This window comes from Bremia lactucae, linkage group LG4 (genome assembly GCF_004359215.1).
Source record: "Bremia lactucae strain SF5 linkage group LG4, whole genome shotgun sequence".
NCBI classification, from domain to species: domain Eukaryota; phylum Oomycota; class Peronosporomycetes; order Peronosporales; family Peronosporaceae; genus Bremia; species Bremia lactucae.
In genome coordinates, this window is record NC_090613.1 from 2654995 (window position 1) to 2672538 (window position 17544).

General features: G+C 46.1%; 1 protein-coding gene across 1 annotated transcript; it reads left to right on the plus strand.

Moving 5' to 3' along the window:
- Positions 1-16050: 16050 nt before the first annotated feature.
- On the plus strand, positions 16051-17445 carry CCR75_007927 (uncharacterized protein; the record flags this gene model as incomplete). The annotated part of the gene is made up of 1 exon (XM_067965983.1): positions 16051-17445. The coding sequence occupies one exon, from the start codon at positions 16051-16053 to the stop codon at positions 17443-17445; it is 1395 nt and encodes a 464-aa protein (XP_067816605.1).
- Positions 17446-17544: the final 99 nt, after the last annotated feature.

Here is a 17544-nt window from a genome sequence, read left to right on the forward strand (position 1 = left end):
TACTATCAGGTACTCATGAGAGAGTCCGATGTAGCCAAAACGGCAGTAAGCACCCCAAGCGGTATGCTTTGGGAGTGGCTTGTGATGCCCCAAGGTTTGAAAAACGCACCAGCGACATTCAACCGAGTGGTGGCTCACGTGATGCGTCAGCACCGTGCCTACGCGCCTCATTACTTTGACGATGTATTCGTGCATAGTAGGGCCGAGGACGGGCTGAGCGCAATAGAGTCGCACAAGCGTCATTTAGACGCTGTGTTGCAGACTTTAAAGGACGCCCAATTGTACGTCAACTTGCAAAAGTGCGTCATAGGGGTCCCTGAGATACCTGTACTGGGCTGCATCGTTGGTACACATGGTGTACGAGCAGACCCAGACAAGGTAAAATCAGTAAAGGAATGGCCAATCCCACGGCATGTGAAGGATTTGCGCCAATTCCTAGGGCTCGCTAATTACTTGCATAAATATAGCAAGAATTATGCGGAGCAAACTAAACCAGTATCTGACCCCCTAAAAAGGACACAGAATGGGTTTGATTAAAAGAACAAGAAGATGCGTTCACATCAGTGAAGCAATCTCTTGTAGAGGCACCAGTCTTGGCATTGCCAGACGCGGATAAGCCCTTTAGCGTCGTCTGTGATGCAATTAATTTTGCAATCGGCAGCGCGCTCATGAGAAGATGACGACGGCGTTGCCTGCGTCATTTTTTATCAGTCCCGGCTTTTAAAAGCCGCGGAACTGGAGTACCCCGTGCATGACAAAGAGCTACTTCAATAAAGTATGCGCTTGTCAAGTTTCGTGTGCACCTACTGGGCAACGAACCATTTGGGCTTATACGGATCACGCATCACTGCGGACCGCAATAAACTCACCGCATCTCTGGCCTAGAATGGCGAGATGGCTTACATTCTTCTCATAATTTAATTCATAGTTGAATACAAGCCGGATAAGTGTGTCTAGTGCTAAAGCACAATTTCAGCCGTCAACGTTGGCAGCCATGAAGGCATACCACGTGACGAGCTCATTAGCCCCTAAAATAAAAGAGAGCTAAAGTCAGGACGACCATTGTAGCCTGCTGTTGGATCACTTTGGTGGACGAAAGGTAACCCTTTCGTCGAATCTGAAAGCAAAGCTAAATCGCTTTAGCTACAGCGATGGCCTGTTATGGCATCAGCTGTCATCTTGTGATCCCTTGATAATCTATGTGCCTCATGATATAGATCTCAAGCTGATGATCTTTCACGAGCTCCATGATGCGCCATCTAGTGGGCATCTGGGCCGTGAAAAGACATTCTTACGAGTGTCGGAGGCCTTTTGGTGGCCAGACCAATAAAAATGGGTGGCCAACTATATTCGCTCTTGAAAACAGTGTCCGCGGATCAAGCTTGCACCGACCAGCAGTGCGCAGCCGCTACCGCTTCTAACCTACTGTTGGAAGTCAGTAAGCCTGAACTTCATGTTTGGCATGCCGCTCGATCATAAGGGCCGGACGGGGCTCGTCGTCTTTGTAGACAGACTGAGCAAAGTTGTGCATTTATTACAACGTAAAACATCGATCACAGACAAGGAGGCAGCTCTCTTGTTTCTGGATCATGTATACCGACTACACGAGATACCCGAGTCCATAGTATCGGACCAGGGTCCACGTTTTACGTCTGCTTTTTGGTAACATGTGTTTGAGCTGCTAGATAGCAAGCTCCACATGTCGACCGGAGATAATCCCCAGACCAATGGCCAAACAGAACGTGCCAATCGAGTCGTGGTGGATGTCTTACGCACTATGGCAACTCCCAAAGAATGGAGCAAGCAATTGCCCTTTGTGGAGTTCGCTATAAATAACAGTGTCCACGCCAGTACGGGTAACACATCGTTTTATATTAACAAACTGCGCCATCCTCGGACGCCAGTCTCGTTTGTGCGCAGCCCAGGTCTAAGTGGGGGAGGAGGGGCCCTCACTATGCTCGGTGCGAAAGAGGGACATAATTTCGTCAATATGACGATGACCCGCGAGGATATCATCTCAACGACAGAAACTTGCCCTAGTGACCCAGCCAGTTTAGCAGTGGTCAATAAAACTACGTCTTATGACCGACCTCTCGGCGGTATCATAGGCGAGTTTGATGCTAAATCGTAAGCGAGGCTCAACGCTTTGTGGATGAGCGATTAGCTATCACACGAAAAGTCCGTGACGCAATGGCAAGCGCACAAGACAAGCAAAAAGAATACGCGGACCGAACGGTCGCAAAAATAATGAACGCTTTAGAGTGGGTCAAAAGAAATATTAGGCACTGCTACTCTCCATAAAAATCTAATTTCTGTATTACCTGGTGGTACTACAAAGTTGTTACCGCGTTTCATTGGGCTCTTTACGGTGGTGGAAAAGGTTGGAGACCAAAAATATAGGCTCACCCTTCCTTCGTATATGAAGACGCACCCCGTATTTTACTTGGGTCGTCTGAAACGGTATGTAGACCCCAATGAGGTCACATATCCAAAGAGACCGATGGTGACGCCGACTGTGAGTCGAGCGTCGTTCGGGTGAGGAGACGGAGAAGGCGAAAAACTATTAGCCGACCGACTCCTCCCACCACAAAGAGGACTCGGAGAGTGAGAGACACCACGCGAGTAACGCGGATTCCTCAGCATTATGCTCCAAGCGAGTCTTCAGGAGTTCAAAACGCTGACGAGCTTTCGCTCGGACATCATAAAGATCCGAGGTCAGTCGCGGGACTTAACCCTCGAGATCCGCAATACGTCGTTCAGCAGCGCTTAACGCCTGCGACTGAGCGGACGAAGGCAAGGCAGCCGCGAGTAGGTGAGCGAGATAGCCACTCCTATCGGGCGCCCCCTGCACTGATGGATGCGGGTGGGAAACAACGGTTCTTTGTTGAAAGGTTGCTTGCCCACCGCTCCGTGAGGCAAAGGTATCAGATCCTCGTCCAATGGAGAGGTTACTTGGAGAATTTAAGCCTTAGGAACCGATCGCTACCCTACGTATTGATGTGCCCGGCTTGGTGGCTGCCTATGAAAAGGAGCACCAGCTGAGGCCGCTTCGCTAGTCTCAAATGGACTAGCAGAAGCAGCGTTGTGAGAAGAAACAGGGGGTACAGTACCGCCCATGATTTCTTTCACAGGCAAGCGGGCGAAATTAATTCGCTGCGTCCGCTGTTTCATCACATCGGAATGCGGATGAATGTGGCGCGTGAATTCCGCCTCGTATTGGTCGGGCGTTTCAGTTGAACGCAACACGACCGGGATCGAGAAAATACCCCAAGCGATTTCCCTGAGCCTTGCATGATTTAAAGACGCCACAATATTTATGTGCGTCTAGCATAGCGCGCACTAGGAGCGACGCTCTTGGCCTGTTTAAACGAGGACATTTAGATGGAGTGGACATCAGTGATATGTTACCCGTCACATAGCCACGTTCAAAAGAGCTTGTGACACCGACTGAACACGTTAACGTGTCGTTGGCGGAGCTTTAGGCAGAATCCTCTATGTCAGAACCATTATGAATCATGGTGTGAGCACGAGGCGTTGTGGTTTTACCCAACGAAGAAGCGGCCTCGCCTTTATGGGCAGCGCTCTCATTAATGGTCGCTGCGTTATCCAGCGCAGACGACGAGACAGCATTCGTAAATGTTGCTGTCTCCGTGTTGTGAGCAATGAGAAAAGTTTAGATGGACAATAATGCGCATCATCCTTCCTCATTAGCTCGTTGTCCGCATCACTACTATGAGGTGACGGCAATGGTGTTGACTCATTGTTCTCACTGTTAAAGTGGGATGGATCGTTAAGCCCTGTTAACGCGACAGCAGCAGTAGCTGTTGGCGTTTTGGCTAAGGCATTGGACGCTGCCGGCGTGTTAACGCGGCGCGTGCGCTTTGCGCGAGGTTGAGTGGGCGTCTACGCAGACGACCCACCAACGTGGCCCCTTTAGTTGGCATCTTTGGCGCCGTGTATAAAAACGCAGGTCGCTCGAGTGTCTGAGAGAAGTAGCAGCGCGTCAAGCAGCTCGCAGTTCTTCCTTCGTCTTTGAAGAATTTTAAATGTAAATTCGTTCTTAAAGGATAACGTAACGGGCTAAAGTTGCCCTAATGTTACACAGTCCCCATTAAGTAATCTTGGTGTACTTAAGGGGAAGATCAATTACTTAAATAAAGTAATTTGACCCAGCACTCGGGTGTGGCTCACATTGTGACCAACACTTGTGTATGTGATGCACATAGGTGCATCGCATTAGGAGGGATGACAGCTAGCGTCATCCGTTACGCGAGATGTCTAGAAAGATATGCTCGCAATACATATTATTGTTATCTACAGAGATGACATTTTTTTTGGTAAAAATTGGTCTTTATATTTAATGCGATAAAATATAAATCAGTCTGAAAACTACTTAGTCGGATCACCGCTCCCGTGACGACACTTTACTAGAGTACTTAGTGCGTTAGGTGAGGTCGCTAAGGTGCCCACCACAACTAACTCAATGCACGCAAGAAAAGATGGTCTAACCGCTTCCTCGCTGTGCTAGGGTGTGTGTCTAAGTAGAGCGTGGCCGCATCAAGACGTGCCTGCCTACAACGCCCATTCAGATGCAGACAGGCGGACAACGACAGCGACCTCTATGACTAATGACAAACGTTGCCCATGACAGCTATTTAAGTATTCAATATTTAGACTGCTCGTTTACTATAATTTGCGTGCTGTTACAGAACTTATGCAAATGCTTACCCCAAGCTGACGTATAATATAGTTTCGTTGTCATAGCATATATTGTTGTGCTACGATGCTTTTTTTCTTTGGCATAAGTTGTCATAGCATATATTGTTGTGCTACGATGCTCTTTTTTCTCTCAGATTTATTACGAATTCATTACTACTCGAGTGAGCACTTCAAAAACGCATTTTCCTAAAGTAATCCTAATTATTTTCCACTCGTGCATGTTTTGCAATAATATTCAGCTTGCACCAATGGGCCATTGGATGAAAATATCAATTAAGCAGAGTTCTTGACCAATGGGAGTTTGGAAGAACTACTCGGAGTCCCATGTGCGTTTTACGCCACTTATCAAATTAATGTATCAAATAGCAGATGTATAGCCATTACTTTGACTAGAAGGTCACTTTGGAGCAATTTAACGTGCTACCATCCGATCTGGCTAATCAGATAATAGACATTGGGGTTGTCAGTTGCCGTTAGGGGCGTTTCTTGAGGTCACATCCTTGTTATCGCAACGATTCAATAGCCCTCCTTATAGCTGTGTTTATAATCTCAACAAAGTTGCCACGGACCGCTACCGCAAATAATTATCAAGTCACTAAATGTAACGGGGTGTATCGTTACATGAAATTAACACTTAAGGTCGTTAATCAATATATTATCATAAAGGTAGATAATATTATCGTTTATAGTAATATTCGGATAGCTTATCCATTTATAGGCATAGACCATTATATCTACTTGCTTCGCTGTCCAGTCAGCACTGGACGCGCGCAAAGTGAGAGACAGATACGACTCTATTACATCTTCTGTATTAGTGAATAATTAGGTTTGTATTAAATAGATAGAAACAGAAGAACTTAATTATAATAAATACAGTTTACTTTTAACCCTCTTTATCGCAAGTGTTTTAAAGAGAGTCTCCCCCTGCACCTACTAGTGTACGTGAAGTGACGCGAGGCACTACTCGCACTGAAGCAGTGCGAAGTGGACTTGTACTGAAGCAGTACAAGTCGGCAGTGCCCCATCACATCTGGTAGGAAGTTGCAGTCCATCCAACATCCACGGTTCTCTCATCTAACATAGACATTTTAGATGAAAATGGAAATACGCATCACGTTTCGCGTGATAGCTACTCCTTTCTAAGTGACATGGAAAGGAGTGCGGTCGAACGAATGAGTTCGACAATAGGGAATGATGCCATCTTGGCCATGCTGTCCGGTTTGGACAGAGATACCCTGCATTCAGCCATCGCCAAGTTCATACATCATTCACTTGACGAGGCGATTGAGAGGGTAGCCTTGCTTAATCAGCAAGGCTCTTAACAGGCAGAACTGTTGAGGTTACAGCAGGTACAGACCCCTGTACCTAGGATGACGCACACGGGTCGTTCGAAACCTTAAAGATCGACATCTCTAAGTATTGGGAGTCGAAAAAGACTCCCTCTTAAGATTGTTTGTCGAGTTGGACGATGCCATAAAGGCTCATCACATCGTCGACGAGCAAACGCAATTCGCATTGCTCAATCAAATTTGGCAGGTTGTGTCAGAACTTGAACACTAGGCATAAGCGTGATGTTCACGCTTATGCCCAAAACATACGACTCTTAGCGAGCTGTATACGAACAACCCAGTTCGTAAACACACGTTGATTACGGTGTTCGTGCAAGGTCTTACGGATGGTCCCGTGAAGACCCACCTTTTCCGCTTGGAACTGGATACGCTTGAAGAAGCAATACACGTTGCGGAACAGGACTTTAGCTTGAGACAGGCTCAAGCTAGTTCCTCATCGTATCGTCCTCCAAGACGATACGAGCTGGGATTTTCAGAACCTATGGACCTCGCTTTTCGAACAATAAGCGATTGCAAAAATGCAATCGCTGTCAAAGTTAGGTCACTACGCTCATGAGTGTAGTGCCCCACGCCCAGTACCGAGAGTGTAGCGGAGCTACCCCGCTCCTAAAGTCAGATAAAGACTTTTAGACTCAAAGAGTCTCTTGGTTCTTTTGAACTAATGGGTTTAACAACTCAGGGAGTCGAGCAGCTACAAAAGCTGAATAAATCCTAGTTCAAGGGATTCAGGGATTCGTAGAACCAAGTGGCAACTAGTGCCCAAAAGTATATACCTTAGTAACGCTTCTATCTCTTCCAGATCAATGCGCAAGCCTTAGGAAGGCACTTAACGCTTTAAGATCAAAAGAGGAACTGCACTTTATCTAACTATCTAAACAAACACCTTAACCTAGCTAATTAAATAGGTTTCAGCCGCCAGATTTATATCTGGCTTTTTGTCATGCGTCTCGCACGCTGGTTCTTGCCAGCGTGCGAGACGCATGACTTAAAATTTACATATTAAGAATAGGAGAAAGGGGTATATTATCCATATATATATACCCTTTTATCCTATTTTTAAAAATAGGTAAATGTACCACAAGAACGGTTTCTCGAACCGATGTGTGCCCCATTACACCCTCCCCGTCAGACTGTTGACACCGTGTGACAACATTCGCTTCATTTCCTCTTTAAGGTTGGAACCCAAACAGCTAACCGTTAAGTTGTGTTTTTCTTTCCTTTGTCTCATGTCAATCAAGCGTGAGTCACAGACTCATAGCACCTTCCTCGACGATGACGGAATGGTCGACTTTGAAAGTCACTCCCATCAGAGAGAAAGAGAAAGAGCGTCATTCTCTCACGCCTTCTCCTCCGAATGAACGTCGGCGGGCCCCGAATCCGTTCTCAGAACGTGGTGCCGCTGATGTCTTAACAGCATTGAGCAGGACACGGGACCCTGATCCCAACATCATTACGAATCCGCTCGATAAAGAGCGGAAAATCTTCGTAGAGATAAAAGCTCGTCGTCGAGCTGCCGAGCTAGCGAATGCTAAAGCTCATAGTGAATATAGATATACTCCGCTTTGTGCGGACGAGTGTCTCAAAGCGATAGCGGGTCATAGCTTGGCCATCTGGATATCCGGGGACGTAGCGAGAACGCCAGAGGAGATCGCTGCTCGCGACGCGCTTCATGAGCGATACCTTATGCCAAAGGTCATGACGCGAAGTCAAAATCTGATACGTTTACGTGATCATGCCCATGTGGTTTCGGTGACCTTTATGAGGGAAATTCCGATCGTTTTGTTTCCAAACGAAACAAAAAGTGATAACTAAGTCTCATCTGAGAACTGGGTCCATCGGGCCCGTCGCCTCCGCAATATTTGGAATATCAGAGTCTGCGGATGTGGCTGATGTTCGTTTGGAACGGAAGGTTCTCTTCGATTTTGCCAAGCTTAAGACCAAATACCAGTTACGTTCGGCATTTATGCCACAAAACGAAGAAAGGTCTAGCCGATATATTGTAGTGCTTCGGTTGACCGTAAAACCACGGATCGAAGCCGCGCTGAGGCTATAGATCCACCTAATCCCACGTCTACTGGTGGGAAGCGTCGTTTGACGCGAGATGACCCTGAGCTTGGCGCTCAAAACATCAACGGCGTACGGGCAATCTTGCCGAAGAGGTACCTCAAACTCCCAAGTGTTTTCAGAAGAGGGGTACCCTAGCCACTTCAACAGATACTGGCATTGGCCCTTACGATGACGTCGCCTTAAAATTTTCTCCACGTGAAATTGAAGGCCCCCCCCCCGCGCATCAAGCAGCGCGGGAGGGGCCCGAAATCTCGGCTGAGGCATTTGATGCTCTAAAGCACGAGGTGCAACTTCTTCGTGAGGTCTTTGCTCGGGTTGAGACTCCTTTGAGGCGGTTCAGAACCGTTTTTCGCTGCTGGAAGGCAACAACCTCGTTTGAAGGGCCAGATGGTCATCCTGGTGGGGATGCAGCAATCTGTAGCACGACCGCCTGTCTCGGCTTAAGCGCCTTCAAGTACACAAGGGAAGGGTCCCGATATGTCTTAAGGAAGCCAACGAAAAACACTGGGTGTGTTCGCAGCTTGCTAGGAAGGTTTAGCGTGACGACCGTAAAATGGTCAATAAAGCGCGGGCACAATAAGGTCTTGAAGACGGCAAAAAGTAAGCTAGTAGGTAAGTTTTAGCGTTTAATGAACTCGATCCCCGACTATATAAGAATTAATACAGCTTCTGCCTTTTGCATCTGCTTATTCGTTTTGTTTGTCTTGGCTTTCAGCCATGGTGTCCCTTACAAGTCTTAAGACACTAAATCGCGTCGCGATATACTCGCTTACTTATTTCCGAATGGTAACAGGGCTGATGTCAGCAAGCATATCGCTAATTCTCCCCGACCAAAGCCTAGCCACGCAGTGAAATCGTTAGCGGAACGCGTGAGTGGGTAAGCCCGTTAACATAGAACGGAGTATAGCCTGTAGAGGCGTGGACAGCATTATTAAACGCAAATTCCACCACTGGGAGCATTGAGCTCCAGCACTTTGGTGTGTGAGCACGCACACTGCGTAAAACGTCTTCAATGACGCGACTGACACGTTCAGTTTGACCATCGGTCTACGGATGGTCCGCGGTGGACATGACCAATCTGGTGCCAAGCACTCGAAAAATTGATGTTTAGAATTAACCCGTGAAACGGGGATCCCGATCAAAGACAATTGCCACTGGCAAACCGTGGTGTCGAAACACGCGATCGATGAACAACCTTGCTGTGCCTTCACCATCAATAGTATCCGGCACAGCCGCTAAGTGAGCCATTTTGCTCAATCGGTCAACAAAGACCACTATGCAAGAGTTACCGGCTAAATCTTTCGGTATACCGAAAATAAAGTATATACTAATGGACTCCTAACACTCTATGGGTACGAGCAGACTTGCCAGTGGCGCAGCAGTCTGCGCCGAGGGCTTTACCCGTTGGCAAGTTTCCCATGTGCGAACGTATATGCTGATTAATTTTTAAAGCTTAAGCAACCAATAAATCTGGCTTACAGAGCCGTAGGTCTTTCCTTTACCGAGATGACCACCAAGAACAGTATCGTGTGCCTCATAGAGGATTCGGTACTTCAAATCTGTCATGAGGAACAACGACGCGCGGAGGATCCGCAGCGTCCGTGCAATAAATTAATAGGTCTTATCGATAGAAAATCAATGTATCCTTGCACGCAAACGTACCCACAATCTAAAACCCGAGTCAGAGTTTTTTTAGAGCTCGTAGCAGAGCTACACATTGTTCATCTTTGGCGTAAGCCGAACGGATTAATTCAGTAGTAGGCGACATTGAAGTCGTTCAATGAAAGAGCTCAATCCGGCCTGCGTGATAACGCATCAGCCAAAGCATTCTGCTCGCCATGCTTATACTTCACCTCGAAATTGTATTCGGCGAAAAAGGATAGCCATCGGGTCATTTTCTGAGAGATGGGGCGCCTTAGTTGCAGTGCGTAATATCGCGGGATCTGTATTTATCACAAACGGCTTAGAGCCGAGCAGATGGACTCTGAATTTGACGAGAGCATACTTCATAGCAAGCAGCTCTTTGTCATGAGCTGGGTTGTTCTTTTCTGCAGCTTTAAGCTGTCTAGAGTCGAGAGCAATAACACGTTCACACCTATCAGCATCTGTTTGTAACAGAGCACTGCCGAGGCAGAATCCGATGCGTCACAGACGATGCTGAAAGGCCAATTTGTTTTGCAGTGCCAGAATCGGGGCATGGATTAGACTATCCTTAACTGCTTGAAAAACATTATGTTCTGTGCTAGTCCAGCACCAATCTGTATCCTTTTAAAGGAGATTAGACAATGCCCTAGCCATATCAGCGTATTTTTCCCTATATATGTGTAAAGAATTGGCGAGACCCAACCACTTACGCAAATCCTTTTGGTTTTTAGGAACCGGCCAACCTACTATGGCTTTTACCTTAGCGGGATCAGCTTTAAGGCCTCGCTTCCCAATGAAGCACCCTCAGAAAGGAATTTCTTCTGCGCCAAAACTGCACTTAGATGCATTGGCATGCGATTTATTCGTGCGCATGCACTCGAGCAGTGCTCGCAAATGGTTTAAATGGTTTTCCTCAACCGACCGACCCTGCTCCGCACGACTATGGACAAATAGTCATCAAAATAAGTCTGTGCATAACCTCGATGAGGGCGGAACAGTTGCGTCACTAGACGATTAAATGTTGCCGGGGCGTTAGAAAGCCCTTGTGGCATAACTAACCATTCCCACAGCATACCGCTTGGGGTGCTAAACGCTGTAAGCGGGATATCGCTAGCTCATGAGCATTAGGTAACAACCATCGACTAAGTCAAGTGAACTGTACATTGTACATCCCACCATATTGTTTTGAAGAACATCCTTTCTAGAAATGGGAGATTTGTGCTGGTATAGTGGAAGCATTAAGCTTATTATAAGCATGCACAATACGCCATTTACTATTTGGCTTTTTAACACAAAACGTCGGTGTCGAATGGGAAGATTTTCTTTCTCGTACCATTCCAGCCTCGTGCTTAGCACGGAAGAAATCGTCAATGACGTCACACTGTTCCCTTGGTAAAAGCTACTGTCATATGACACAGTATTTGGCTCCTGGAAGCAAGTCAATTTCATGACGGACTCCTCTATCCGGGGGTATAACAGATGGTGGATTGATACATACCACATCTTGGAATTCCTTAATCAAGGAATACAATGGATTCGTGGAATCTTTAAGGATCGATGATCCACTCCGCGCACTAAGTGCAGCTTTTGTGTCATCCAGGACAGCTTCGTCCAGAAGTTACGATGAATTTAACTCTATCGGTGGTCGAATGACCACCATCTCAGATAAGTCGCAGCCTTAAGGCTCGACCGCACCCATCAATAGATATTTTATCTAGCTCTAAAAGAGCATGAGTCCTTTTAAATGTACTAACTGTACTTTTCTTGCTCAAAAATCATGGTGTTACTGATTCAGAGGCTGTCATGATTAGCCAGTCGGCGATTAATATGAATGCTATAAATGAAATAGATTAAGGTTAGCGGTTTAGTTTGCTTCGGCGAATTAATAAAGCAGACTGAAATCGGTTTCTGCTGTGGCATGATAATTAATGAACCGTAGTTATAATTGACGCATGTAACAAAAGGATTGCCGCTAGGCTAACTTCTCCCTCGATGTAACCGGTAACACCATCACAAGCGTCTGCAATTGCTCACTCGTATTACTTTGTGAGGGTATAAACGCTTCGCATCTCCCCTGTCTTAGAGTAGAGACAAAACGCCTCTTAGAGGCGGGACGTTCACGTCCCCAATTTTCCAGCCTGTATTGGTTCTATACTACAGATGGTGTCGAATTCGACATCCGACAAGGAGTTAGGTAACTCAATTTCCTTGTCCAGCGACCGTTTACGTGTCGCTTCACGTGCGTTAGAAGGGTTTGACTTAAAGTGCCCTGGCGAACCGCCAATAGTGTCCCTAGTGTTTATTTGACACTCAGTATGGTGCCACCTCGACCAACCACTTAGACATGTCACTCCACAGATATCAGGGTATTACAACCTTGATGACTCGGCCTTAGGCCAATAATGCTTTTAGCATTCAGTGAATTGGTATTACAATGAGTGTCACACGACGGAGTACGTGCCGTTCCACTTTCTTCTTCTGAGTCGGGCTCAGAATTAATGTTTTCAACATTGATGGTTATTAACTCGGACATTCCGATGTCTAAAACACTGACAGACTCAGTCAATGATTCGCGGCGCCAATAGCGCTTTTGTTTCCTAGCAAAAGTGGGTTTATAACATTCCAAAACTTCACTAGGAACATTGCGCGTAGCCTAAGGTCTTAAACCTCGAATCGATCAATGGCCCATGGCGTTCAAGCCAGGTCATACCAAGGATAAGATCATATCTCGAATCCAAATCAAGGACGAGACAGCGTTTCATACTGTCAAAGTCCAGAAGCTTCATACCAAAGCTCAACGGAACATTAGGAACAGTGACACGAGTCCCAATCGCCGAGCGAACAGTGATTGTATCACTTTTATGAGCTTTAAGCACCTCAACATATTGTTGACTTCCTTTAAGGTTAAGCCGTCGAGCATAATTGCAAGACGCTCCTAAGCCAATTAAAATTGACCACGGCTTATCAAAGTTCTTCACAGTCGCTTGAGCGACTAGCAAGCCAGGTTTGTACTATCGCCCCGTGCCATCGCGCACCGAGCATATTGGTGCTAGGTTTTGCTTACTCTCACCTCCTAGAGGTTTAACAGAGCCTAGGTCTTCCCCAGTAGGGTGCCCTGCACCTACAGGGTATCGACGTTTTTCCGCACCGTACCAGATTTCTGGTAAAGGTCGGAATTGGTGCTCTTACGTGCTTTACGCGTATTGAGTAGGGGGCAGTCCGGACGTAAATGTTTCGTGCTTCTGCACATATAACATCTACGGATGTTCGTATGCTGTTCCACAGCTTGAAAATGTTCTTCCCCTTCCACAACGAGGCTTAGATCCATCTATTAGATGGTACCCATGTGCTCGAAGAGCTTGTTCGGTAATCAGGCGTGCTAACATGAGCATACTTAAAGTCGAACTCAGCGCGTAGCGCTATGGTAGTTGCCTCTCCGAAAGTAGCAGGATAATATCGCAATAGTTCCGTCCGGGCAACACCCTCATTAAGACCCCCCATAACGATTGTTACGGCAATTGCTTCTTGCACCGGGTCTTGATGCATAGATGCAATGAGAGCTCTCAACTCCTAGACATAGTCCCCTAGGGTTCGTGTCGAGTTGCTATGAGCCGTGTCGCATGCGAAAAGCCTTATCAGGCGGTGCAAACATGCTAGTCTTTGCTAATTTAGCGAATCCCAGGAGGTAAATCGTCGTTTATGCACGTACTGCACGATAGTGCCCATTCCATGGCTCTACCTCCGAGCTTGGAAATACCCATAGCCACCTTTTGCCATTCTGTTAAGAATAAGGCGGAGTCATGGACATCCCCATCTGCTTAATCCAAAAGGGAGAATTTCGCCCTCTTTTCCCTCAAATGTCCTTGCATTGACAGCTGGAGGGTGAGGCTTCGGCTCTGATTAAGGAGCAGAGATGTACCGGGTTGGTATAGATGTTGCAAGGTGATCTTGTACCTGGCCGATCTGGGAGGATTCATATCGCATTAAGGCTTCAAGCCTTGAATGCAGGAACTCTGGTCCCTGAGAGATAATGAATTCTGCATGTTCAAGACCAAATAAAGTTTTGAGCTTGTCATAAGCTGCGCGTTGCGCCTCTGAATGTTCTGAAAACTCTTCCATTTCAGTGAAGGCTTAGTCTTAAAAAGACTCAGGCATGTGATTGACTACGAGTGCTACCAGGTGTAGCGGAGCTACCTCGTTTTCAAAGTCAGAGGAAGACTTTTAGACTCATAGAGTCTTCTAGTTCTATGGACCGAATTGGTTTAACAATTTAGGGAGTCGTACAAGCTATTGAAGCTGAATGAATCCTAGTTCAAGGGATTCAGGGGTTCGAAGAACCAAGTGGCAACTAGTGCCCAACAGTAAATGCCTTAGAAAGGCTTCTATCTCTTACAGATCAATGCGCAAGCCTTAGAAGGCACTTAACGCTTTAAGATTAAAGGAGAACTGCACATTATTTGATTATTAAATCTAAAACCTTACCCTAGCGAATTTAAAAATAGATTTCCGCCGCCAGATTAGAATCTGGTGGCGACCACATTGTTACCCAGAGTAAATGGGATTTAGGTACTATTTTAGAATAGGATAAACGGTATATCACCCATAAGGTAAATGTACCACAACAACAAAACTCCAACCGATGTATGCCCCATTACAAGTACTGCATCGAAACGAATATTTTTAATTCATATCTTAACAAAGCACTGCTAAGTTCTGTCTTGTTTTTAAGCGATCGTGTGGCAACTTAAAATTTGTCATTGCAACGTCGTGTACTAGAAGTAGTTGGACGCATCTTCTAAATTATTATTAGTGTAGGTTATCTTGTACTGAAGTAGTACTAGCGAAATGGGCCCATTACACCTGATAGCACTTCGTGGTCCGTCCAACGATCACGTTCGTTCCGCCCAACATAGACATGTCGGATGAAGAAAAAAAAAGCTTTCACTCTATGCGTGAACAGTTCCACTCACTTTAGAGAATTCGGTTGAAAAGTGAACAATCGGATGAGATTGACCGCAGGTGTTGGCGGGCACGTCTATTGCGGCCACTGTCTACTTGAGCACACACCCTACCACAGCGAGAAAGCGGTTTAGCCGTCTTCTCTCACGTGCAGTGAGGTAGTTGGTGGGCGCCTAAGCAACTTACCCAACGAACTAATTACCTTAGTACAAGTGACGTCACGGGAGTGGTAATCCGGCTCCACGTGCGCACTTGTCAACTCGGCAGTAGTTTTCAGACTGATTTATATTTAATCGTATTGAGTATAAGCCCGTTTTTAACCAATCATAAATGCCATTTCTATAGATATGCTCTTAGATGTGTTGCGAGCGTATTTTAAAGCTCAAAGAGTCTTAATAGTTCGTAGGGCGTGAAAGGGTCCCAGTTCAAGGGACCTACAAGTTCGTAGAACCAAGTAGCAACTAGTGCCCAAGAGTATATACCTTAGTAAGTATCTCTCATAGAAGGCCCGGAACGCTTTAAATCAGAAGGTGAACTGACCTTTCTTATTTAAAATACCTTACCCTAGTAATCTTGATATAAATTTTGGCCACCAGATCTCTACCTTGTGGCTGCAACACTTATAACCCATAAATGCATATAATTTTTATGCTAATAAATTATATGCATTTTATAATTATATATTAATAAAAATAACAAAAATGGGTACTTTACCCACAATGTATTCTTAGCACCACTTTAATGGTTTAACAACCAAAGTTTACCCCTTTACTTAGATCTATAGAACCAATTGACTAATTAAATCTATGAGTCTTTCTCTGTCTTTAGGAGCGAGGTAGCTCCGCTACAGGTAAAGTAGTAAGTGTAACATGCTAAACTATATAATCTTCTTTTTTCTCGATACCACCGAGATGGGAACGTTTCGTGCACCGGAATTGGCGCTGGGCTTTGGAATGAAACGTAACAAATAAAAAAGCGACTGTCGCATTTTAGCGTCAAGCTTATCAGCAGCCGTTTCGTATGTATTTTGGCGGCGTCGCAACAACCCTTCGAAACTTTACATATCGATTATGCCGAGATTGCTTGAAGCAAGATGGAGGAATAAAAGTAACAAGCAGATTTATATATGTATTCAATCAAGTACGATTATTTATCGCACAATCTATCTGGTGAAACTGTGCTTCTCGAATAATAAAGCGCCCATCCAAGCAAAACACGAGTAATATTATAACTTGCGAGGAAACTGAATATTGACCTATACAGACATGTTATCAGGCCTTCCAACATGATTTATTTTACCATTATCACCATAATGACGTCTCCTAGCCACCGCGACCAGCTTCGAATCCTCAATAATTCGCTCGTTAGGGGCTCGTTGTCTCGTCAGGAATTTGACGAGTTGCTGCCATTCGTGCAATCCCCATCCTCGATTATATACGCCACTCGACCGCAAGAACGGCAGACCATTGTTGTGTCCTCATCGCCTGGGCGTCACTACAACCAACAGCGAAACGTTCGCTTCGCTGATGATATAGATCGTTCAACGTCAGAGCCCATCCATGCCCTCTCGCAGTACCAAATGCTGGCATCAGCCGTTGGCGCGTCACTAATCTCAGGACTGCAGCTGCGCTGCCCGATGTGCGGCACCAGCAACGATTTGGCGTGTGTTTCTCGCTGCGATGTGTGCAATTCGCGACTTACTATCGCTGAAGAGCTGTCGACTACAACGCCCCGTAGTGAAAGCTCGACGTATAGCTATTCCAGCGTATCGCCAACTAGAGGTTCGTTTAGTGTGGCAGAAAACGGCCGTACTGTTATCTACAACGGCTATTTTTCATGCACGATGCACGGTACCCAAGCCGTTATGACCGCGGACGGTAGCACCTGCCAGGTGTTCGTTCTGTGTTGCACATGGCAGCCTAAGGGCTTAGAAAGGCAACAGACATACGCGACGTGGTATGTGTCACAACGTTTCAGTCAATTTGAGAAACTGCACAAAGCGCTTAAAAAGAAGTTAGCGCACTCGTCAATGCTGTCGCTGCCCCCCTTTCCAGCTAAATATTATCTCAAGAACCGAAATAGTAAGAGGCAACAAGGATTAGGAATGTATATGCCGCGATTACTGGAGATGAGTACTCAAATTCCGAACGCACAGCCAGTGCCCGAGTTGGATGAGTTTCTGGATATCGCGCACCAGGTGCAGATCTTTCAGTCACGGCTTATTAGCGTTGCAGATCCTCCTTTCGTTAGTGCGACTTCATCTAGAGACGCATCGTTGCATTTTCCGGTTCATAGAGGCTCGTCAATGATGTCTTCGCAGCCGTTAGCTCCTCCTATGGATGCTACTGAACTTGCTCAAGCGGAGGGTGTTGTGACGCTCCTTGCGGATGCATTGTGCGGTGCACAAGGAGACGTTCGTGGCGATGCCACTGTGCAGCACCGTTTAAGTGTGTGTGTTAAATTAGCACTCAGGCTGCAGCGCTCAGTCGATCTCGATAATCCATTTGCAGATGCGGAACTCGTTCCGCGAGCAATGCAGTGTCAAGAAGAACTACAGCAGGTATTTGCGATTTACAATGATGCGCTTCTTGCTGCCTTGGGTCTAATATCAACTCAGCAGCAAGCGCGAGCGATTGGTCAACATGAGCCGCACGTTCAAGCCCAGCAAAGGCATGAACGCAGCATTGTACCTGCAAGCGCTGCGTAGTCGCTACATAAGTTTTCAAGACTAGATTAATGTTAAGAAACACTTGTCCATTTTTCAGATTTTGTATAACCCAGCGGAGCACATCAGCGTTAATTTTGC